At 64.4% G+C, this 22,267-nt stretch overlaps 3 protein-coding genes across 5 annotated transcripts; 2 read left to right on the top strand and 1 right to left on the bottom strand.

Moving 5' to 3' along the window:
• Positions 1–22: 22 nt before the first annotated feature.
• METTL25B (methyltransferase like 25B) lies at positions 23–3,843 on the bottom strand. The gene is made up of 7 exons (XM_036398094.1): positions 3,713–3,843; positions 3,378–3,505; positions 2,649–2,936; positions 2,496–2,558; positions 1,686–2,383; positions 344–531; positions 23–234 (listed from the first exon to the last, which is right to left on the bottom strand). The coding sequence occupies exons 1-7, from the start codon at positions 3,756–3,758 to the stop codon at positions 44–46; spliced, it is 1,602 nt and encodes a 533-aa protein (XP_036253987.1). The 5' UTR covers positions 3,759–3,843; the 3' UTR covers positions 23–43.
• A 26-nt stretch (positions 3,844–3,869) lies between these two features.
• Positions 3,870–8,986, top strand: ISG20L2 (interferon stimulated exonuclease gene 20 like 2). Of its 3 annotated transcripts, none has more exons than XM_036398088.1 (4): positions 3,870–3,939; positions 4,449–5,295; positions 6,556–6,756; positions 7,545–8,986. In XM_036398088.1, exons 2-4 carry the CDS (start codon positions 4,459–4,461, stop codon positions 7,656–7,658), a joined length of 1,152 nt encoding a protein of 383 aa, XP_036253981.1. In that variant the 5' UTR covers positions 3,870–3,939; positions 4,449–4,458; the 3' UTR covers positions 7,659–8,986. The 3 variants fall into 3 exon arrangements, with proteins under 3 accessions (XP_036253981.1, XP_036253982.1, XP_036253983.1); XM_036398089.1 differs by lacking the exon at positions 3,870–3,939 and adding an exon at positions 3,970–3,975; XM_036398090.1 differs by lacking the exon at positions 3,870–3,939 and having other exon boundaries at positions 4,389–4,800; positions 4,846–5,295.
• Positions 8,987–13,689: 4,703 nt separating this feature from the next.
• CRABP2 (cellular retinoic acid binding protein 2) lies at positions 13,690–20,929 on the top strand. The gene is made up of 4 exons (XM_036398068.1): positions 13,690–13,847; positions 16,205–16,389; positions 19,239–19,361; positions 20,404–20,929. Exons 1-4 carry the CDS (start codon positions 13,778–13,780, stop codon positions 20,452–20,454), a joined length of 429 nt encoding a protein of 142 aa, XP_036253961.1. The 5' UTR covers positions 13,690–13,777; the 3' UTR covers positions 20,455–20,929.
• Positions 20,930–22,267: the final 1,338 nt, after the last annotated feature.

Genomic DNA, 22,267 nt, shown 5'->3' with positions numbered 1-22,267 from the left:
AGTACTGACTCACAGCCAGCCCTGGAGTGTACAAATCCTGGGTTTATTGGTGGTTCTGCCCCTCCCTGGGGGACTCTGCTTCCTCCACATCCTCATCCTCGCTGCTGTGCCCATCCTCAGGGTCCTTGGCCAGCCCAGCCAGGGCTGTGTCCAGTGGGGTTCGTGCAGCCACCAGCACCAGGTTCCGTGGGGAGAACCGGGGGTTGAACAGGGGCACGAGGGCACAGTGGAAACCTGGGGAAAAAGGGAGAAAAAAGAGTTGGGAGAACAGAGAGAGAGAGGGGTGCAGGGAGAGAGGAGACAGCAGGGGGAGCATCACCCTGGCAGCTGTGCCCATGCCCACCTTGCTCCCGCAGGTAGAGCAGCCGGTCCAGCAGGATCAGGGTCTCCACGGCGGGTGCCAGGAGCTGCCCCAGGGTGCAGAACGCCACCACCTTGTGCTGCTGCTCCAGCATGGCCCCCACAGCCCCCGAGTCCACTGGGACCCCCTCTGGGTCCAGCCCCGCCAGGGACAGCCCCAGCTGGGCGTATCTGTCATGGAAAGGGGGGCAGGGGAGTGCCAGGCAGGACTCCCCCAGCCCCAAACTCGTGAGGAGGGTCCCAGGAGGGAGTTCCCCCCTCCCCAATCTCACTGTGGGGCCAGGAAGGGACACAGGAGGTTGATCCCACTCCCTACACATGAAGAGGGTCCCTAAAGGGGGTTCCCCCCTCCCCAATCTCACTGTGGGGCCAGGAAGGGACACAGGAGGTTGATCCCCCTCCCTACACATGAAGAGGGTCCCTAAAGGGGGTTCCCCTTTCCAGTCTCACTGCAGGGCAAGGAGGGGACACAGGAGGTTGATCCCACTCCCCAAACTCACAAGGAAAGTTCCAGAAAAGGGTCCTCCCTCCTCAAACTCATGAAGAGGGTCCTAGAAGGGGGGTCTCCCTCTCCAGTCTCAGTATGGGGCCAGGAGGGGACATAGGAGGTTGATCCCACTCCCCACACTCATGAAGATGGTCCCAAAACGGGGTTCCCCCTCCCCAAACTCACAAGAAAGAGTTCCAGAAAGGGATCCTCCATCCTCCAACTCATGGTGGGCTAGGACATCTCCCAGAAAGGGCTCACTGGGGCCCATAAAGGGATGCACAAGGGGGTCCCCATTTCCAGACTCACTGGTGCCCACCAGGGGATGCAGAAGAGGGTCCCCATTTCCAGACTCACTGGTGCCCACCAGGGGCTGCAGAAGGGGATCCCCATGCCCAGACTCACTGGTGCCCACCAGGGGCTGCAGAAGGGGATCCCCATTTCCAGACTCACTGGTGCCCACCAGGGGCTGCAGAAGGGGATCCCCATTTCCAGACTCACTGGTGCCCACCAGGGGATGCACAAGGGGGGTCCCCATTTCCTGACTCACTGGTGCCCACCAGGGGATGCAGAAGGGGATCCCCATGCCCAGACTCACTGGTGCCCACCAGGGGCTGCAGAAGGGGGTCCCCATGCCCAGACTCACTGGTGCCCACCAGGGGATGCAGAAGGGGATCCCCATTTCCAGACTCACTGGTGCCCACCAGGGGATGCAGAAGGGGGTCCCCATGCCCAGACTCACTGGTGCCCACCAGGGGATGCAGAAGGGGATCCCCATGCCCAGACTCACTGGTGCCCACCAAGGGATGCAGAAGGGGATCCCCATGCCCAGACTCACTGGGGGAAGCTCAGGGTGTGTGCCTTCCTGCCGGGCTGCAGCCCCAGGTGCCTCTTGCTGGGCTCGGCGGCGCGGATCAGGCTCTCGAGCACGGCGCGGTAGCAGTGGGCACGCAGGTGGGCACTGCCCCCTCTCAGCCGGGCCTGGTACTCCTCCAGAGCGTGGCACGCAGCCTCCCGTGCCCGGTAGGACAGCTGGTGGCCCGGCAGTGCCGCCACCGAGGCGCTCAAGGGGTACCCAGGGTGCTGCTGCTGCTCCGGGGCGCTCGACAGCTTCATGTAGCAGCAGCCCACCAGGGCCACGGCGGCCACGGCAGGGCTGCGGGCAAAGTGGCACAGCAGGGCAGGCCCGAGGTCCCCGCAGGCGTGGAGCCCTGTCACCAGCACCCTGTCCCCGTCCTCGGAGCCCCCCGGGCCCCCCAGAGGGTTGCGGGCAGCGGGGCCGGCGCCCGGCGGTTCGGGGGGCAGCAGGAACTGCCCCCAGGGAGCTGTGGGGTCCAGGCGGCCGGGGATGTGCTGGGGGGCACGGGGGGTCAGGGGGCACGGGAGGGCTCCCCTGTGTGCCAGGGCCCTGGCTTTGGTCAGCTCCTGCAGCAGCTCCCGGTCAAAGCGCTCGGCCAGGCCCGACAGGCGGGCGTCGCTCTCCACGGCAGTGACCCTGAGCCCCAGGGCAAAGGCCAGGAACCGGGACAGGTGGCCCTGGGGGGGACACGGGCTCAGCTGGGCTGGGGGGATCCCCTGGGGTGGGACAGGGGCTCAGCTGGGCTGGGGGGATCCCCAGGACCCCCCCTCCATGTCCCCCTGCTCTCACCTGCCCCGCTCCAATATCCACCACGTGCTCGCAGCCGGTGGCGCGGCTCAGCCGCTGCAGCAGCTGTGGGGAAGGGCAGCTCTTAGGGGGCTCTTAGGGGGTTTTTAGGGGGCTGGGGGCAGCCGGGGGGGGGGGGGGACGAGGGGCACCCACCTTGCCCAGGCGCTGGATCTCGTGCTGTTTTTTGGGTTTGATGTGGCGGCGCAGCAGCGGGGGCAGGCGGGAGCTCTGGCACGGCGGGCGCGGGGCCGATCCCGAGCAGCCCCGGGGGAAGGCCAGGGCACGGGCAGCGGCCCCAAAGGCCAGCAGGGACAGCGGCCAGGCCGCCCTCGGGCCCCCACGGGCCCCCAGCAGCCCGGCCAGCTGCTCTGGGGTGGCACCAGCCAGGGCGGGCTGCCAGGCTGGGGGCAGCTGGGACCACAGATCCTCGGTGAAGAAATCCTGCGGGGAGAGGGGGCAGCGTGGGGCACAGACTGGGGGGACAGCCTGGGGGGGACAGCACAGGGGACACAGCCTGGGGGGTCAGCATAGGGGGCACAGCCCTGGGGGACAAAATAGGGATCATAGCTCAGTGGGCACAGGCCAGGGGGCACAGCTTGAGGGGCACAGCTTGAGGGGCACACCCCAGCGGGCATAGGTCAGCAGGCACAGCCTAGGGGACAGAATGGGGGTCACAGCCTGAGGGACACAGCCCTGGGGGACAGAATAGGGATCACAGCTCAGTGGGCACAGCCCTGGGGGTGCAAGTCGGGGGACACAGCCTAGGGATCACAACCTGGGGTCACAGCTCAGTGGGCACAGCCTGGGGGTCACAGCTCATGTGGCACAGCTCAGGGGTCACAGCCCTGGGGCACAGCCCGGGCAGAGCTCCGGGACACTCACAATGACGAAGGCATCGAGCAGGGGCCGGTAGAGGCTCAGCAGGCGGATGATGTCGGCGGCTCTGCGCTGCTCCGGGCTCTGCCATGGCGGCTCTGCGGCTCCAGGGGCCACGGCTGCCATGGCGGCTCCTGCGGGACATCAGCCCTGGCACCCTGGGGGCAGCCTGGCACTCTCACCCCTTCCCCGGCTCTGTCCACGCCATTCAGCACCCGCGTGACGTCATTGGGCAGTGACGTCACGCACGAATGCGTCCCGCCGTGACGTCACGCAGATGTAATAACACCGCAGCCCCTCCCTCGCACCGAGACGCCCTCCGGAGCCATGACATCACTCACCCCTGGACACCCTTGACGTCACCGGCCCGTCCGGCACACCGGGCATGTCGTCGCCGATGCTCCGTGACGTCGGCCTGACGTCATCACACACGTCACGGAGCGGCCGCGCGCGTGTCCCTCAGCGCTCGGCGCCGCCGAGTTCCCGCCGCGGCGCGCGCGGATGACGTCACTGCCGGGATCGGGCCGGCCGCGTGTTTCCCGGGAACTTCCGGTTCCGGGGCGCGGAGGTGAGAGGGGGGTACGGGTGAAACCGGGAATCTCCGGTACCGGGGGTCGGGGATTGCCCGGGAGTCCCGAGGGTCTGCGGTTCCCGGTACCGGGAGTCCCGGGGGTCGGGGATTGCCGGTACCGGGAGTCCCGGGGATCCCCGGGGCCGGGAGTCAGGGGTTTCCGGTGCCGAGACTCCCGGGGGTCGGGGATTGCAGGGACCGGGAGTCCTGGGAGTCAGTGGTCGTGGTTTCCCGGTACCACGGTCAGGGATTGTCGGTACCGGGAGTCCTGGGAGTTGGGGGTTCCCGGTACCGGGAGTCCTGGGAGTTGGGGGTTCCCGGTGCCGGGAGTCCTGGGAGTTGGGGGTTCCCAGTACCGGGAGTCCTGGGAGTTGGGGGTTCCCGGTGCCGGGGGTCCTGGCGGTCCGGGGGTTCCCGGTGCCGGGTGTCCCGGGGGTGGGGGGTTCCCGGTCCCGGGGTTTCCCGGTGCCCAGGGCCCTGCCGCTGACCCCCTCTCCGCCCCGCAGCGGCCCCGCCATGGACGATCTGATCCTCAACGTTGATTTCTCCGCCCCGGAGCGCCGCTCCAAGAAGGAGCCGGGGAACCGAAAGCACCAGAGCTTCGTGCGGCGGCGCCGGGAGCTGGAGCGCCGCGGGGTCCTGCGGCAGAAACAGCTCCCGGCAGCACCGGGAGCGCTCCGGCCAGGCCGGGCACGGCGTGCGGGGGCCAAACGCAGCCCCAAAGAGAACGGTGTTGCCAGCACCCCCCGGTGCCCTCCGGTATCACAGAACGGCCCCGCCGGGAGCAAGGGGAAGGCTCGGGGGGCGGCGCAGAACGGCCCCACCGGCACCGGAGCTCCTGCTCAGAGCAAGGACAAGGCTCGGGGGGTGTCCCAGAACGGCGGCACCGGAGCCAAGGGCAAGGCTCGGGGGGTGTCCCAGAACGGTGCCACTGGCACCGGAGCCAAGGGCAAGGCTCGGGAGGTGTCCCAGAACGGCGGCACCGGAGCCAGGGGCAAGGCTCGGGGGGTGTCCCAGAACGGTGCCACTGGCACCGGAGCCAAGGGCAAGGCTCGGGGGGTGTCCCAGAACGGTGCCACTGGCACCGGAGCCAAGGGCAAGGCTCGGGGGGCTGTGGGGGCCCCCCCGGCGCCCCCCAAGCTGGTGGCCCTGGACTGTGAGATGGTGGGCACGGGCCCCGGGGGTCGCACCAGCGCCCTGGCCCGCTGCAGCATCGTCACCTACGAGGGGGACGTGGTGTACGACCGGTACGTGCGGCCCGAGGCGCCCATCGTGGATTACCGGACCCGCTGGAGCGGCATCCGCCCGCGGCACATGGCACAGGCCGTGCCCTTCCGCAGGGCACAGCAGCAGGTCAGCCTGACGGGCACACAGAGCGCCATGGGCACGGGGACAGGGGCTGTGGGAGCTGGGGACAGGGGGTGGGGGGTATGGGGACAGGGGGTGTGGGGTGTGGGGGACAATCCCCACAGGGCAGGGGGGGACAATCCCTGTGCCCCTGGGACAATCCCTGTGCCCCAGGTACATTCCCTATGCCCCAGAAGGCAGGGGAAACAATCCCCACGGGGCAGTGGGGACAATCCCTGTGCCCCACAGGGCAGGTGAGGACAATCCCTGTGCCCCTCACAGGGCAGGAGGGACAATCCCTGTGCCCCTGGGACCATCCCTGTGCCCCACAGGGCAGGGACAATCCCCAGAGGGCAGTGTGGGCACAATCCCTGTGCCCCACAGGGCAGGTGAGGACAATCCCTATGCTCCTCACAGGGCAGGAGGGACAATCCCTGTACCCCAAGGACAATTCCTATGCCCCACAGGGCAGGGGGGACAATCCCTGTACCCCTGGGACAATCCCTGTGCCCCAAGGACAGTCCCTGTGCCTCACATGGCAGCGTGGGGACAATCCCTGTGCCCCAGGGACAATTCCTAGGATTGGACTGGGAGTGCAGGGCTGGGAGGGGGTGGCTCTAGGGCTTGGGTACAGGCTCAGGGCTGGGGTTATGGGGTGGGGATGGGGGCTGCAAGGTCTGGGGTTATGGGGTGGGGATAGGGACTGCAAGGTCTGGGGTTATGGGGTGGGGATGGGGGCTGCAGGGCCTGGTTCTGCTGGGGAACACCAAAATTGCGAGGCTGGGGGTGCAGGGCTGGGCTCGTGGGCTGGGGCAGGGAGTGAGGGATGGCAGGGCCAGGGGTGGTGGGGGGCACAGGGTCGAGATCTGCAGCTCAGGGGCTGTGTGGGGGTCTAGGGGCTGCCCTCTGGGGAGCAGGGATTGTCCCTGGGGCACAGGGATTGTCCCCTCCTGCCCTGTGGGGCACAGGGATTGTCCCCCCTGCCCTGTGGGGATTGTCTCCCCTGCCCTGTGGGGCACAGGGAATGTGCCTGGGGCACAGGGATTGTCCCTGCCCTGCCCTGTGGGGCACAGGGATTGTTCCTGGGGTACAGGGATTGTCCCCTCCAGCTCTGTGGGGCACAGGGATTGTCCCCACACTGCACCCCCCCCACTCAGCCCCACAGCTCTGCCCCAAGGGGCTGCCCCTGTTCTGGGGAGGGGGGCAGGAAGCTCCCCCAGAGCAGGCATGGTCCTGCTGTGGGTCTCACCCCCCTGTCTCCTGCAGGTTCTGCAGATCCTTGCTGGCAAGGTGGTGGTGGGCCACGCCATCCACAACGACTTCAAGGCTCTCCATTACTGCCACCCCAAAGCCCTGACCAGGGACACGTCCCAGATGCCGCTGCTGAACCGCAGGGCTGGCTTCCCTGAGAACGTGGCCATCTCCCTGAAACGCCTCACCAAGGCCCTGCTCAACCAGGACATCCAGGTACCCTGGGCACCCCCTCACCACGCCAGGGGACAGTGGGGAGGGAGGGGGGAAGATCTGAGGCACCCTGAGTTCAGTCATGGCTGCCAGTGCTGGAGCAGGGCAGCCCCGTGCCTCAGTTTCCCTTTCAGCTCAACTCCTGCAGCCTTGGGAGGTTTTTTCCTGCTCTTTCCCCTTTATGCACACCCCACAGCTTTGCCTGCACCTCCCCAATTTTCCCTGTATCCCCAGAGCTTCCTGTACCCCTCTAAGCTCCCTCCATCCCCCCTAAATCTCCCTGTACCCCCCTAAGCTCCATGCGTCCCCCCAGAGCTTCCTGTACCCCCAAATCTGCTTGCATCTTCCCCTGATCTCTCTATACCTCTCTATGCTCCCTGCATCCCCCTACATCTCCTTGTACCCCATAAGCTCCCTGCATCCCCCTGTACCCCTCTAAGCTCCCTGCATCCCCCCCAAATCTCTCTGTACCCCCTTAAGCTCCCTGCATTCCTCCCCCAAATCTCCCTATACTCCCCAAATCTGCCTGCATCCCCCCCAGAGCTTCCTGTACCCCCAAATCTGCCTGCACCCCCTGATCTCCCTGCACCTGCCCACCCAATCTGCCTGCAGCCCCCTGGAGCTGCCCATAGGCCCTGATCCACCCCAAATCGTGCACCCCAAATCTTCCTGCATCCCCCCTGCCACAGCTGCCTGCACTCTCTAATCCCTGTACATTCCGCCCCCCCTCTCTCCCAGTTGTGGCTGCCCCCCCAAACTGGGAGCTGTGGCCACTTTGTGTCTGCCCACAGGTGGGGAAAAGCGGCCACTCCTCGGTGGAAGATGCCCGAGCCACCATGGAGCTCTACAAGGTGGTGGAGGAGGAGTGGGAGCAGCACCTGCAGCAGAACCCGGAGGAGAAGTGACACCTGGGGGGCTCAGAGTGACACCCCCAGCCTGGTCCTGCCTCTGGGGGGGCTCAGAGTGACACCCCCAGCCTGTGGGGGGGGCTCAGAGTGACACCCTGGGGAGCTCAGTGACACCCCCAGCCTGGTCCTGCCTTTGGGGGGGTCCCACAGTGACACCCCCAGCCTGGTCCTGCCTTTGGGGGGACCCACAGTGACACCCCCAGCCTCTGGGGGGACCCACAGTGACACCCCCAGCTCGGCCCTGCCTTTGGGGGGGTCCCACAGTGACACCCCCAGCCTGTGGGGGCGGGCTCAGAGTGACACCCTGGGGAGCTCAGTGACACCCCCAGCCTGGTCCTGCCTTTGGGGGGGTCCCACAGTGACACCCCCAACCCAGTCCTGCCTCTGGGGGGACCCACAGTGACACCCCCAGCCCGGCCCTGCCTCTGGGGGGTCCCACAGTGACACCCCCAGCCTGGTCCTGCCTTTGGGGGGACCCACAGTGACACCCCCAGCCTGGTCCTGCCTTTGGGGGGGTCCCACAGTGACACCCCCAGCCTCTGGGGGGACCCACAGTGACACCCCCAGCCTGGTCCTGCCTCTGGGGGGTCCCACAGTGACACCCCCAGCCTGGTCCTGCCTCTGGGGGGTCCCACAGTGACACCCCCAGCCTGGTCCTGCCTCTGGGGGGACCCACAGTGACACCCCCAGCCTGGTCCTGCCTTTGGGGGGTCCCACAGTGACGCCCCCAGCCCGGCCCTGCCCCTCGAGGGTCCCGTGAGCGCTGAGGCGCTGCCGTGTCCGTGGCTGAGGAGGAGCCCGGTGCGATGTCCCTGTCCCCAAGCCTGTCGTGCCTTGTGCCGCTGTCCCCAAGGCGAGGGCAGGGCCGGGGCCGGTGCCTTCCCCTCCCAGGGGAGGAACCCAGAGGGGTCACAGGGATTCTGCACACCCAGAACTCTGCGGAGCTGCTGGAGTGACTTTGGGGCATCCTGAGCACAGCCGCCATCCTTGGGGCGTGGGGAGTGGAGCAGGCTCCTTCCTCCTCCCCAAACTACCTCTGTGAGCCCCGGCACTGCGCCTGGCATCGCTTTAGGATGGTGAAATTCCACCTTCCTCGTTGTGCAAGGGGCGGGATAACGCCGGGCATGGCGAGCAGCATCGCCCCGTCCTGCCCGAGCTGCCCCGGGGGTGACCCTGGGGGTCCCGGGGCGAATCCCCCCCTGCGCTGCCCCGGGGACACCCCCGGAGAGGCAGCCGGAGACCCTGAAGGCGCCCGAGCCTTGACGGGAACCGCTTTGAACTGAAAGCTTTATGTACAAAATCCTAATTAAAAAGAAATGATTCAAGAGCTCTTCCCTTCGCTGGCGGCGGGGAGGAGCCCCCGGCCCCGGTGGGCGGGAGCGGGGGGTCCCTTACCGGGCCGTCACCCGGCACCCTCCGACATCTGCTCTTCCTCCTCCGCCTCCTCCTCTGCCTGCCAGAGCCCAGCTGGCCCCTTCCCCACCCCCCCGCACCCCGTTTACTCCCCGGTGTTGCCGTTACCGGGAGCGGTGCCGGTGCCGGTGCCGAGCCCGCAGCCGCCCCCGCCGGGCTGGCCGCGGCCCCGAGCCCCCGCCGCGCGTCATTTTTTCCAGCCTTTCCTCGTGTTTACGTGGCTGCGCTTGGCTCGGGGCGCTGGAGCCCGAGGGAAGGTTTTGGGGTACAGGAGGAGAGGCCATTCCTGCTTTTTTTTGGGGGGGGATTTGGATCCCCCCGCAGTGCTGGGGGCCGAGCATCCCACGGAGCTTGTGGGGTTCTGGGGGTTCATCCCCCCCTCCGATCGGCCTGGTGGGGGTGGGAAAAGCTGTGCGAGCCCCGAAATGCGGAGGAAGGTGGGAGGGCGGAGGAGCAGGCGGGAGCCTTTGTGTCTGCGCTGGCTCTGGCGCTGATTAGGGGCTTTACAGCGGTTATAAATGGCCGGTCGTTAAAGGGGTTTATGGCCCTGGAAATGAGAAGCAGCCGGCCGGGCCCCAGCCCCCGGAGGGTGCGGGATGCGCGGCAGGGGCCGGGGGATGGCTTCGATCTCACCCTGGGGTCCCTCCGGATGGGGCTGGAACGGCGGGGGGGGCTTGGCGGGGCTGAGGAAGGGTCCCAGACTGGGCTGGGTCAGGGTCTGGAACAGGGGCAGGGTCCTGGAGCTGAGGAACGGTCCTGGAGTTAAGGTTTGGAACCAGGGCAGGGTCCTGGAGCTGAGTGAGGGTCCTGGAATGAAGGGTCCTGGTGCAGGGCAGGGTCCTGGAGCTGAGGAGGGGTCCTGGAGCTGAGGAGGGGTCCCAGCCCAGGGCAGGGTCCTGGAGCTGAGTGAGGGTCCTGGAGCTGAGTGAGGGTCCTGGAGTTAAGGTTTGGAACCAGGGCAGGGTCCTGGAGCTCAATGAGGGTCCTGGAATGAAGGGTCCCGGCCCAGGGCAGGGTCCTGGAGCTGAGTGGGGGTCCTGGAATGAAGGGTCCCGGCCCAGGGCAGGGTCCTGGAGCTGAGTGGGGGTCCTGGAATGAAGGGTCCCGGCCCAGGGCAGGGTCCTGGAGCTGAGTGAGGGTCCTGGAGTTAAGGTTTGGAACCAGGGCAGGGTCCTGGAGCTCAATGAGGGTCCTGGAATGAAGGGTCCCGGCCCAGGGCAGGGTCCTGGAGCTGAGTGAGGGTCCTTGAGTTAAGGTTTGAAACCAGGGCAGGGTCCTGGAGCTGAGTGGGGGTCCTGGAATGAAGGGTCCCGGCCCAGGGCAGGGTCCTGGAGCTGAGCACGGTCCCGGCCCAGCAGCGCTCCTGGGGCACGCGTGCTCCCTCCCGCCGCACAGCCGGGGGTCGCGGCGGCCGCGGGGCCGGGCCGGGCTCGGCCGCGCCGTCCAGCTGTGTTTCCAGCTGTGTTTCATTTCCGCAGCGGCCGTGGCCGTGGCCAGAGGCGGGGGGGGGGGTGGGGGCCGCGTCCCGCCAGCTGCGGAGCATTTGTGGGGACATGGGGCGGGCACGGCGGTGACCTGCCCTTGCTCAGGCTTCACCCCACACACGCACAGAGAGAGGAGCCCCCCAAATGTTCTCTCCCAAACTGGGGTGACCCCAAACAGCTTCAGCTCCTCTATGGGGTGAGGGTACCCGAGAGCCCCTCCCGGGGTGGATCCCGGCACTGAGGAGGGGGAAACACCCCCAAGCACCCCCCTCCATCCTCCCGGGAGGGCTCTGGGAGCAATTTGGGGGGGTCCCGGGGCAGCGATGGAGCCCTGGCCGGGCTGGGGGAGCCCCCCAGGGTTTGCGCTCGGGATTTCTGCGGTTTGTGAGGATTTCTGCCGGGAAGGGGGGGGTGGATGGTGCCGGATGTTTCCGGAGGCTGAGCCAGCTGGGGCTGCTGCCCTGGCACCGGCTCACGGCTCATCCGTGCCCTTCCCAGGGGTGACCGGCGCCCCGGGGGGGTTATTTGGGGCCAGGCCTTCACCAGGATGGGAGGGAGGGAGGGAGGGAGGGAGAGGAGGGTGCGGTGCAAAGGCTCCATCCGCCCTTCCCGGCAGAATCCCTTCCAGATGTGGGGCTGCGGGGCTGGCGCTCCCACCCCGCTGGGTCATGGTACCCAGCACGGGGGGGATTTGCAGGCAGATCCCACCCCAAACCCCCCACCCACTTACCCTGGAATGGAGATGATTTTTCCCCCTCCCGGAATGGAGATGATTTTTTCCCCCTTGGAATGGAGATGATTTTTCCCCTCCTGGAATGGAGATGATTTTTCCCCTTCCCCCCTGGAATGGAAATGATTTTTCCCCCTCCCGGAATGGAGATTATTTTTTCCCCCTTGGAATGGAGATGATTGTTTTCCCCCTCCCCTCCTGGAATGGAGACGATTTTTTCCCCCTCCAGGAATGGAGATGATTTTTCCCCCCTCCCCTCCTGGAATGGAGATGATTTTTCCCCCCTCCTGGAATGGAGATGATTTTTCCCCCCTCCTGGAATGGAGATGATTTTTCCCCCTCCTGGAATGGAGATTTTTTCCCCCTCTCCTGGAATGGAGATGTTTTTTCCCCCTCCTAGAATGGAGATGATTTCCCTCCCCCCCCCTGGAATGGAGATGATTTTTCCCCCTCCAGGAATGGAGATGATTTTTTCCCCCTCCCCTCCAGGAATGGAGATGATTTTTTCCCTCCCTGGAATGGAGATGATTTTTTCCCCCTCCCCTCCTGGAATGGAGATGATTTTTCCCCCTCCTGGAATGGAGATGATTTTTCCCTCCCTGGAATGGAGATGATTTTTCCCCCTCCCCTCCTGGAATAAAGATGATTTTTCCCCCCCATTTTCCCCAGATTTCAAGCAAACCCAAGCGACTCCGCATGGGGGGGAGGCATCTCCTGCATCTCTGGGATGCAGGTTTTGGGGTGAGCCCTCCCCAGCACCCCGCAGCTCTGCCTGTCCCTGTGGCTGTCCCCGTGCCCTGTGGCACGGCCCCGGCGCTGCTGTAGGTGAGGTTGTGTCAGAGCCCGCTGAGAAATCCTGTTCTTCAGGGGATTAGGGATGCGGCAAGCCGGGACTTGGCCCAAACCGGAGCTTCTGGGGGCACTGGGGGGATGTCACCAGGAGCAGGGGGGCCACGGGGGGCTCTGCGAGGCCTTTTCACCCCAAATCAGAGAAGATTCCTCTCTCCTTCCATTCCAGAGCTCCTGCTGAACCAGAAACGCCATTTCTTGCTTTTCTTGCCCAGAACCGGCCCCGCGGCACAACCTGCCCTTCCCGCGGCGGTTCCCAGGGCTGAGAAAGCTCGGGAAATCCCTCGGAGCTCCTTACCCGGCTGGGAGAGGGGGTTCCACCTGCCCCTGGTGTGCGCAGACACGGGTGGGAGTTTGTAGTGAGTTCGTGCGTGAATTTTTGTGCGAGTTTTTGTGGGAGTTTCTGTGTGATGGTGAGGCTGGGAAAGTCGAGGATCAAACCCACGTGTGCACAAGTGAGCACGGGCACCCCACCCGTGCCCGTGCCAGCATCACACACCTGGGCAAACACGCGTGCCCTGTGCACACTCGGGGGGGACAGCGAGATTTGGGGGGGGTAGAGGCAGATTTGGGGGGGATACAGACAGATTTTGGGGTGTAGAGGCAGATTTGGGGCAGGAACAGGCAGATTTGGGGGGATTACAGGCAGATTTTGGGGGGACAGGCAGATTTAGGGGTTACAGACAGATTTGGGGGGGACAGGCAGATTTGGGGGGTAGAGGCACATTTAGGGGTTACAGGCACATTTGGGGGGGATACAGACCGATTTGGGGGAGGTACAGGCAAATTTGGGGGAGGTACAGGCAGATTTAGGGGTACAGGCAGATTTGGGAGGTAGAGGCAGATTTAGGGGTTACAGACCGATTTGGGGGGGATACAGACAGATTTAGGGGTTACAGACAGATTTGGGGGAGGAAAAGGCAGATTTGGGGGGTAGAAGCAGATTTAGGGGTTACAGACAGATTTGGGGGGGACAGGCAGATTCGGGGGGGTAGAGGCAGATTTAGGGGTTACAGGCACATTTGGGGGGGATACAGACCGATTTGGAGGGAGGTACAGGCAGATTTGGGGGGGTAAAGGCAGATTTGGGGGGGACAGGCAGATTTGGGGGGGGATACAGACAGATTTAGGGGTTACAGACAGATTTGGGGGGGTTACAGGCACATTTGGGGGGGATACAGACCGATTTGGGGGAGGTACAGGCAGATTTGGGGGAGGTACAGGCAGATTTGGGGTGCAGCACGTGTGGGGTGCGGGCAGTTTCGGGGGGATGCTGGCGATCAGGGGGACCCAGGGAGATGCCGCAGCCTGGGGAGCCGAGCAGGGCACGGATCTCGGGGGGTGGGGGGATTTTGGGGGGCACGGGCAGAGCTCCCCACGGCAAACGGGGGCGGGGGGCTCGGCCTGGGCTCTCGCTCCGCAGGTGAGCGCGGAGCCCCCGGGCCGGGGCCGGGGCCGGGGGGTGGGACCAGCCCGGCGATAAAAACGGCGGCGGCGCGGGCGGGACGGGACGGACGGACAGACGGACGCAGGGAGCCAGCGGCGGGGCCGGTGCCGGTGCCGAGGGAGCGGCGGAGCCCTCGAAGCGCTCATTCCCCCCCCTCGGTGCCCTCCCTGAGCCCCCCGGGCCGGCAGCCGCGATGCCCAACTTCTCCGGGAACTGGAAGATGAAGAGCTCGGAGAACTTCGAGGAGCTGCTGAAGGCGCTGGGTGAGTGGATCCCCGTTCTCCGGGGCTCCCTCGAGCTTGGGGGGCCAGAGGGGGGTTCCCCACATCTCCCCCCAAATCCTCTTGCAGCCCGCGGTGCCCGGAGCCGCCGTGTGCCGCGGGGATCCCTCTGCTCCCCCTTTTCGCCAGGCTCTGGCGCTCGGTGCCCGCTGAGGAGCCGCAGGCACGACGGGGCCGGGCAGCGTGTGCCGCTCCCGAGGGATCCCCCCCCTTTCGTGCCTCAGTTTCCCCACCCTGGTGCTCCCCCAAGCACCACCTCGGTCCCCTCCGCCCCCCACCCCAAAAGCCCCCGCGGGCTCACCTGCCCCAGGGACCCCGGGTACAGCCGGTGTCCCCCAAACCAGCCCGGGCAGGAGCCGTTTGGGGGGGATTTTGTGGGGGTTTTGGGGTCCCACACTCCCCAGCCTCATCTCGGGCCCCTTTGCCCCCCATGGCAGAGCCGGCTCCGCGCTGAGCGGGGGTGGGGAGGGCCCGGACTCACGGTGGGGGCTGGAAATGGGGGGGGGGCTCGGGCCTGGGGGGGTCCCCGGGGCTTTGGGCCGGATCAAATCCAACTCCCGCACTGCTCCCCTCCTCCTGACCCGCTCCTCGCCAGCCCGAGCAGAATATTTTCCAGGTTAGGGGATACGTAACGAATATTTCAGGATAATTATCACTTTCTTGGGTTTCACTCCCGGTCCCCCGGCTCTCCCCTTCTCCCCGCCCTGGCCCCGCTGATGGAACCGGCTCGGGGAAACCTCAGCAGGAAAATAAATCTGACCCCCCCTCCCCTCCCCTCCCCGAGCCTTCCTCCTTTCCCACGGCGCGAGTGGGTGGGGGCTCCCCCCCCGACTGCTCCCTGCGGGGTGCGGGCAGATTTGGGGGGTAGAGGCAGATTTGGGGGGGGGTACAGGCAGATTTGGGGGGGGTAGAGGCAGATTTGAGGGGGGTAGAGGCAGATTTGAGGGGGGTAGAGGCAGATTTGGGGGTTACAGACAGATTTGGGGGTTACAGACAGATTTGGGGGGGGTAGAGGCAGATTTGGGGGTTACAGACAGATTTGGGGGGGTAGAGGCAGATTTGAGGGGGGTAGAGGCAGATTTGGGGGTTACAGACAGATTTGGGGGGGTAGAGGCAGATTTGGGGGTTACAGTTCCCCCTGCGGGGGTCGGGGGCTTCCTCAGCTCCAGCCCCCCCGACTGACCCCACCCGCCCGCCCCAGCCTTGGTTTCGCTCCCTTTGGGGGCTGTTTGTGCTCCCCACCCCCACCAGCATCATGTGGGGGGCCGTGTCCGGGGTCTGGGGAACCCCCCCGGTGTGAACCAGGCCTGGGGGTGTTGCTGGGGGGCTTGGAGGGGTCCCCTGAGGGATTTGTCCCTTCCCATGCTGGGGGGGGGGTCCCAGCTCCCGCAGCCCCTCCGTGTTCCCACCCTTGCTCTACGGGGGGCTCCTCCTTTGTGCCCTCTCGGGGGGCAGGGGGGGCTCAGTCCCGTCCCCACCGCGAGGGTGACACGGGAACAATGTCCCCAAAGAGCCCCCCCGTGACAGCCGCGGGCCGCGGGCCGTGATGGATGAGCCGCCTCTGGAGCGGGGACAAAGCCGCAGCTGCCGAGGGGGGGACGCGGGACCCCCGGGGGGGTCACACAGGTCGCGGAGCACAGCGCTGGGAGCGGGGCCCTTGTCCCCGCTGTCACCCCCGGCCCGGCCCGGCCCTTCCCCGGGGCGCATCCGGCGCCACCGCCGCCCCCTCCGCAGGTAACGAGAGCCAGATGTGGCCAGATGTGGCCCGGGGGGGCTCGCCCGTCCTCCCCCAGCCCCCCCCTCCTTGGGCTGCCTGGAGCCACCTGCGGCCCTCGCTGGGCCCTGGGGGTGGCACCGCCGAGTGCGGGGCCGAGCCCTGGTCACTGGGCACCACCGTGTCCCCATTCAGGTCACCGGGCACCACCTGGGTCACCGGGCACCACTGTGTCCCCATTCAGGTCACCGGGCACCACTGTGTCCTCTTGGGTCACCGGGCATCACTGTGCCCTCAGCCAGATCACTGGGCATCACCGTGTCCCCACCCGGGTCACCGGGCACACTCAGTGCCACCGTTTCCCCCCCGGTCACCGGGCACACTCGGTGCCACCCCCTGGGTCACTGGGCACACTCGATGGCACCATGCCCCCTTCCCCCGGGTCACCGGGCACCACTGCGACCCCCTGGTCACCAGGCACCCTTGGTGCCACTGTGTCTGCTCCCAGTCACTGGGCACTCTCGGTGGCACTGCATCCCCTCGGTCACCGGGCACGCTCGGTGGCACCGTTTCGCCCCCCGATCATCGGGCATGGGCACGCTCGGTGGCACCGTGTCCCCTCCAGGTGTGAACGTGATGCTGAGGAAGATCGCGGTGGCGGCGGCGGCCAAGCCGGCGGTGGAGATCCGGCAGGACGGGGACGGGGAGAGCTTCTACATCCGCACCTCCACCCCCGTGCGCACCACGGAGATCCAGTTCAGGGTCGGAGAGGAGTTCGAGGAGCAGACGGTGGATGGGCGGCCCTGCAAGGTGGGAGCAGCACGGGGGCACGAGAGGGGACAGGGGGAGAGGGGGTGTGAGAGTGGGTGTGAGAGAGTGAGAGTGAATGTGAGGGTGAGAGTGAGTGTGAGAGAGTGAGAGTGAATGTGAGGGTGACAGTGAGTGTGTGAGAGTGTGAGTGTGTAAGAGTGGGTGTGAGAGAGTGAGAGTGAATGTGAGAGTGAGTGTGTGAGAGTGAGAGTGTGTGAGAGTGAGTGTGAGAGTGGGCGTGAGAGTGTGAGTGACTGAGAGACTGTGAGTGTGTGTGTGAGACTGTGAGGGTGTGAGAGTGTGTGTGAGTAAGGGTGTGAGTGTGTGTGTGAGAGTGAGAGTGAGTGAGTGTGGGTGTGTGTGAGAGTGTGTGTGTCTGTGTGAGTGTATGAGTGTGAGTGTGAATGTGAGTGTGAGAGTGTGAGCGTGAGAATGTGAGGTGTGACTGTGAGTAAGGGTTTGAGTGGGTGAGTGTGGGTGTGTGTGAGTGTGTGTGAGTAAGAGTGTGTGTGAGTGTGTATGGGTGTGTGTGTGTGTGAGTGTGGGTAAGGGTGTGAGTGAGTGTGACTGTGTGTGTGTCAGTGTGAGTGTGTGAGACTATGAGTGTGAGTGTGAGTGTGTGTGAGTATGAGAGTGTGAGTGTGTCACTGTGAATGTGTGAGTGTGAGTGTAACTGTGACTGTGAGTGTGAGACTGTGTGTTTGTGTGTGTGTGACTGTGTGAGTGTGAGTGTAACTGTGACTGTGAGTGTGAGACTGTGTGTTTGTGTGTGTGTGACTGTGTGTGAGTGTAACTGTGAGTGTGAGACTGTGTGTTTGTGTGTGTGTGAATGTGTGAGTGTAACTGCGACTGTGAGTGTGAGACTGTGTGTTTGTGTGTGTGAATGTGTGAGTGTGAGTGTAACTGTGACTGTGAGTGTGAGACTGTGTGTTTGTGTGTGTGTGACTGTGTGAGTGTGAGTGTAACTGCGACTGTGAGTGTGAGACTGTGTTTGTGTGTGTGTGACTGTGTGAGTGTGAGTGTAACTGTGACTGTGTGAGACTGTGTGTTTGTGTGTGTGACTGTGCGACTGATAGTGTGTGAGTGTGTGTGGGTAGGAGTATGTGAGTGTGACTGTGTGTGTGACTGTGAGTGTGTGTGTGGGTGTAACTGTGTGTGACTGTGTGTGACTGTGAGTGTGAGGGTGTTTCTGTGCATGTGTGTGTGGCTGTGTGTGTCAGTGTGACTGTGTGTGACTGTGTGTGACTGTGCATGTGTGTGTGACTGTGTGTGACTGTGTGTGTCAGTGTGACTGTGTGTGACTGTGCATGTGTGTGACTGTGTGTGACTGTGTGTGACTGTGTGTGTCAGTGTGACTGTGTGTGACTGTGCATGTGTGTGACTGTGTGTGACTTTGTGTGACTGTGCATGTGTGTGTGACTGTGTGTGTCAGTGTGACTGTGTGTGACTGTGCATGTGTGTGTGACTGTGTGTGACTGTGTGTGACTGTGTGTCAGTGTGACTGTGTGTGACTGTGCATGTGTGTGACTGTGTGTGACTTTGTGTGACTGTGCATGTGTGTGTGACTGTGTGTGTCAGTGTGACTGTGTGTGACTGTGTGTGTCAGTGTGACTGTGTGTGACTGTGCATGTGTGTGACTGTGTGTGACTTTGTGTGACTGTGCATGTGTGTGTGACTGTGTGTGTCAGTGTGACTGTGTGTGACTGTGCATGTGTGTGTGACTGTGTGTGACTGTGTGTGACTGTGTGTGACTGTGTGTGACTGTGCATGTGTGTGCCTGTGTGTGACTGTGTGTGACTGTGCATGTGTGTGTGCCTGTGTGACTGTGCATGTGTGTGACTGTGTGTGCCTGTGTGTGACTGTGCATGTCTGTGTGCCTGTGTGTGTGTATGATCGTGTGACATCACAGGTGTGCACACCCAGCTCTGGTGGGTGTGTGCAGGGATGTGTCTGTGCACACAGTGATCTTGCACACACGTTTGGCACGAGGCCAGCAGCTCTCACGTGTGTGTCTGTCTGTCTGTGTCTGTGTGTGTGTCTGTGGTGTCTGTCTGTCTGTGTGTGTCTGTCTGTGTCTGTCTGTCTGTGTGTCTGTGTGTGTCTGTCTGTCTGTGCACACAGCCACCTCTCCCCGCAGCTGCTTCCCCTCCTCCTGCACCCCAACCTCTCCTCGTGCCCCCCAGGCCTTTCCTGAGCTCCTCATCCCCTCCTGCACCCCCATCCCTGCCCCGGGTCCCCCAATCCCGTCCCTGTGCCCCCAACCCCTCATTGTACCCCCCAATCCCTTCCCAGTGCCCCCAGCCCCTTTCCTGTGCCATCCATCTGTTCCCTGTGCCATCATCCCCTTGTCGTGCCCCCCGACCCTTCCCTGTGCCCCTCAACCTCTCCCCGTGCCCCTCAACCCCTTCCTTGTGCCATCAACCCCCTCCCTATGCCATCACACCTTCACTGTGCTCCCAACCCCTTCCCTATGCCCCTCATGCCCTTGTTGTGCTACTCAATCCCTTCTCTGTGCCCCCAACCTCTCCCCGTGCCCCTCAACCCCTTCCCTGTGCTCCCCATTGTGCCCCCATCCCCATGTGTGCCCCCATCCTTTCCCTGTGCCCCCAACCCCTTCCCTGTGCCCCCCAACCCCTCCTCGTGCCCCCAGCCCCCGTTTGTGCCCCCCTGGTGCCCGGTGCCCCCTGGCACAGGAACAAAGGGCCCCTTCTGCCCCCGGGGCTGGTGGCAGCTGCCCCAGGGAGGGCAGGAGGTGCCCCAGGGAGTGCAGGAGGTGCCCCGGGGAGGGCAGGAGGTGCCTGGGGGTGCCCCCAGCAGCCCCCCCCCAGCGCTGCCCCCTGTGCCCGCAGAGCCTGGCCAGGTGGGAGGGGGAGAACAAGAACAAGATGGTTTGCGAGCAGCGCTTGCTCAAGGGAGACGGGCCCAGGACGGGCTGGTCCCGGGAGATGAGCAACGACGGGGAGCTCATCCTGGTGAGGGGAACAACGGGGAACCGGGGCCAGCAGGGGCAAACTGGGAGCAACCGGGGCCAACTGGGAGCAAACGGGGCCAACTGGGAGCAACTGGGGCCAACCAGGGCCAACCGGGGCCAACTGGGACCAACCAGGGCCAGCAGGGGCTTGGGGGCAGCGCTGCACGCTGGGAACTACCTCGGAGCTGGGATGGGGACAGGAGGGGGCTGTGATGGGGACAAGAGGGGGCAGATGGGGACAGGAGGGGGTGGATGGGGACAGGAGGGGGGGAATGGGGAGACAGGAGAGGGGGAATGGGACTGGAACGTGCTGGGATGGGGACAGGAGTGGGGAGATGGGACAGGAGGGGCAGGAGGGGCTGGGATGGGGACAGGAGGGGGTGGATGGGGATGGGGGGGCACGAATGGGGACAGGAAGAGGCAGATTGGACAGGAGGGGACGGATGTGGGGACAGGAGAGGGGGAATGGGACTGGAACGTGCTGGGATGGGGACAGGAGTGGGGAGATGGGACAGGAGGGGGCCGATGGGGACAGGAGGGGGGGAAAGGGACAGGAGCGCACTGGGAGTGGGGCAGGAGGGGCTGGGATGGGGACAAGAGGGGGTGGATGGGGATGGGGGGGCACGAATGGGGACAGGAAGGGGCAGATGGGGCAGGAGGGGACGGATGTGGGGACAGGAGAGGGGGAATGGGACAGGAGCATGCTGGGATGGGGACAGGAGTGGGGAGATGGGACAGGAGGGGGCCGATGGGGACAGGAGGGGACAGGAGTGGGCAGATGGGGACAGGAGGGGGCAGATGGGGACATGAGGGGGCAGATGGGGACAGGAGGGGGCGGATGGGGACATGAGGGGGCAGATGGGGACAGGAGGGGGCGGATGGGGACATGAGGGGGCAGATGGGGACAGGAGTGGGGAGATGGGACAGGAGGGGGCAGATGGGGACAGGATGGGACAGGAGTGGGCAGATGGGGACAGGAGGGGGCAGATGGGGACATGAGGGGGCACAGCCGCGCCTGTGACCGACCCCGCCTCTCCCTGCAGACCATGACCGCCGACGACGTTGTGTGCACCCGGGTGTACATTCGGGAGTGACCCCCCCTCCCCGCTCAGCCCACCCCTCCCCACGTCCCCCCTGCCCTCCCCGTGTCCCCTCAGTCCCCTGCACTCCTCCCCCTGTCACAGGCGGGTGTTGCATCCCCGAACCCCCTTTTTTTGGGGGGGATTTCCCTCCCCCTGCAGGGCGGGGCTCTCCGGGGGCAGCAGAATCTCCCGTCCTGTCCTGGCCCCGCTCCTGGCTCGGTGCCGGCTGCGGCGGGGGGGAACGCGGCCCCTCCCTGCCCTTTTGGGCTGCTTTGAGCTGGTTTGGCTTCGGGGCTGCTCTTGGTTCCCGCAGCCCCCAGCCCTGCCCCGCGACCTCTCCCCGGTATTTATTTGTGAATATGGCACAGGTGGGGACACCAAACCCCCCCAGGCTGGGGCAGTGCCAGGTCCTAGCCCCCCCCAGGGTCCAGCTTCCCTCTGTTGCCTCCCCCCTTTTTCAATAAATGTCCTGTGACCCCCCCGGGTATCCCTGACTCTCCTCCTGGCCCCACTGGCACACACAGATCCCACACCCTGGGGCTCTGGATCCACATCACAGATTCTGCACCCTAGATCTGCACCCCGGATCCCACAGCCTGCATCCTGCACCCCAAATCCTATACTCCAGATCCCACAGCCTGCATCCTGCACCCCAAATCCCACCCAGTCTGAGTCCCACAGCCTGCATCCTGCACCCCAAATCCCACAGTCTGGATCCCACAGCCTGCATCCTGCACCCCAAGTCCCACCCAGACTGAATCCCACAGCCTGCATCCTGCACCCTAAATCCCACAGTCTGGATCCCACAGCCTGCATCCTGCACCCCAAATCCCACCCAGACTGAATCCCACAGCCTGCATCCTGCACCCCAAATCCCACAGTCTGAATCCCACAGCCTGCATCCTGCACCCCAAATCCTATACTCCAGATCCCACAGCCTGCATCCTGCACCCCAAATCCCACCCAGTCTGGATCCCACAGCCTGCATCCTGCACCCCAAATCCCACAGTCTGGATCCCACAGCCTGCATCCTGCACCCCAAATCCCACAGTCTGGATCCCACACCCTGCATCCTGCACCCCAAATCCCACCCAGTCTGGATCCCACAGCCTGCATCCTGCACCCCAAATCCCACCCAGTCTGAATCCCACACCTTGGATTCTGCACCCCAAATCCCACACTCCAGATTCCACACCCTGGGTTCCACATGTCAGATTCTGCACCCCAGATCCCACAGTCTGAATCCCACACCCCGGATTCTGCACCCCAGATCCCACAGCCTAAATTCCACACCTCAGATCCCACACTCCAGATTCCACACCCCAGATTTCCACACACCGGGTACCACACCCCAGATCTTTCAACCCGGATTCTGCACCCCAAATTCCACACTCCAGATCCCACACCCAGGATTGTGCACCCCAGATTTCCTCACCCCAAATCCCACACACCGGATACCACACCCCGGATCTTTCAACCTGGATTCTGCACCCCAAATCCCACACGCTAGATCCCACACCCTGCACCCCAGATCCTGCAGTCTGAATTCCACAGCCTGCATTCTGCACCCCAAATCCCACACTCCAGATTCCACACCCCAAATTTACACACACTGGATGCCACACCCCGGATCTTTCAACCCTGATTCTGCACCCCAATTTCTACACTCCAGATCCCACACCCAGGATTCTGCACCCCAAATCCTGCAGTCTGAATCACACACCTTGTATTCTATATCCCAAATCCCACACTCCAGATCCTACACCCCGGATTCCACACCCCAGATTTCCTCACCCCAAATCCCACTCTCCAGATCCCACACACT

The sequence above is a fragment of the Molothrus ater genome, chromosome 29 (assembly GCF_012460135.2).
Source record: "Molothrus ater isolate BHLD 08-10-18 breed brown headed cowbird chromosome 29, BPBGC_Mater_1.1, whole genome shotgun sequence".
NCBI lineage: Eukaryota > Metazoa > Chordata > Aves > Passeriformes > Icteridae > Molothrus > Molothrus ater.
The sequence above is the reverse complement of the archived record's forward strand: the minus strand, read 5'-3'. Positions and strand labels throughout refer to the sequence as shown.

Excerpts from the sequence above, each read along its gene's own strand:
- METTL25B (XM_036398094.1), bottom strand. The coding sequence starts at position 3,758 with ATGCCCGGTGTGCCGGACGGGCCGGTGACGTCAAGGGTGTCCAGGG. Across the intron at positions 2,937-3,377 it reads TGCTCGATGCCTTCGTCATT|GATTTCTTCACCGAGGATCT; the intron begins GTGAGTGTCCCG and ends CTCTCCCCGCAG. Across the intron at positions 235-343 it reads GCTCTACCTGCGGGAGCAAG|GTTTCCACTGTGCCCTCGTG; the intron begins GTGGGCATGGGC and ends CTTTTTCCCCAG.
- ISG20L2 (XM_036398088.1), top strand. The coding sequence starts at position 4,459 with ATGGACGATCTGATCCTCAACGTTGATTTCTCCGCCCCGGAGCGCCGC. Across the intron at positions 5,296-6,555 it reads TCCGCAGGGCACAGCAGCAG|GTTCTGCAGATCCTTGCTGG; the intron begins GTCAGCCTGACG and ends TGTCTCCTGCAG. Across the intron at positions 6,757-7,544 it reads TGCTCAACCAGGACATCCAG|GTGGGGAAAAGCGGCCACTC; the intron begins GTACCCTGGGCA and ends GTCTGCCCACAG.
- CRABP2 (XM_036398068.1), top strand. The coding sequence starts at position 13,778 with ATGCCCAACTTCTCCGGGAACTGGAAGATGAAGAGCTCGGAGAACTTC. Across the intron at positions 16,390-19,238 it reads TGGATGGGCGGCCCTGCAAG|AGCCTGGCCAGGTGGGAGGG; the intron begins GTGGGAGCAGCA and ends CTGTGCCCGCAG. Across the intron at positions 19,362-20,403 it reads ACGACGGGGAGCTCATCCTG|ACCATGACCGCCGACGACGT; the intron begins GTGAGGGGAACA and ends CTCTCCCTGCAG.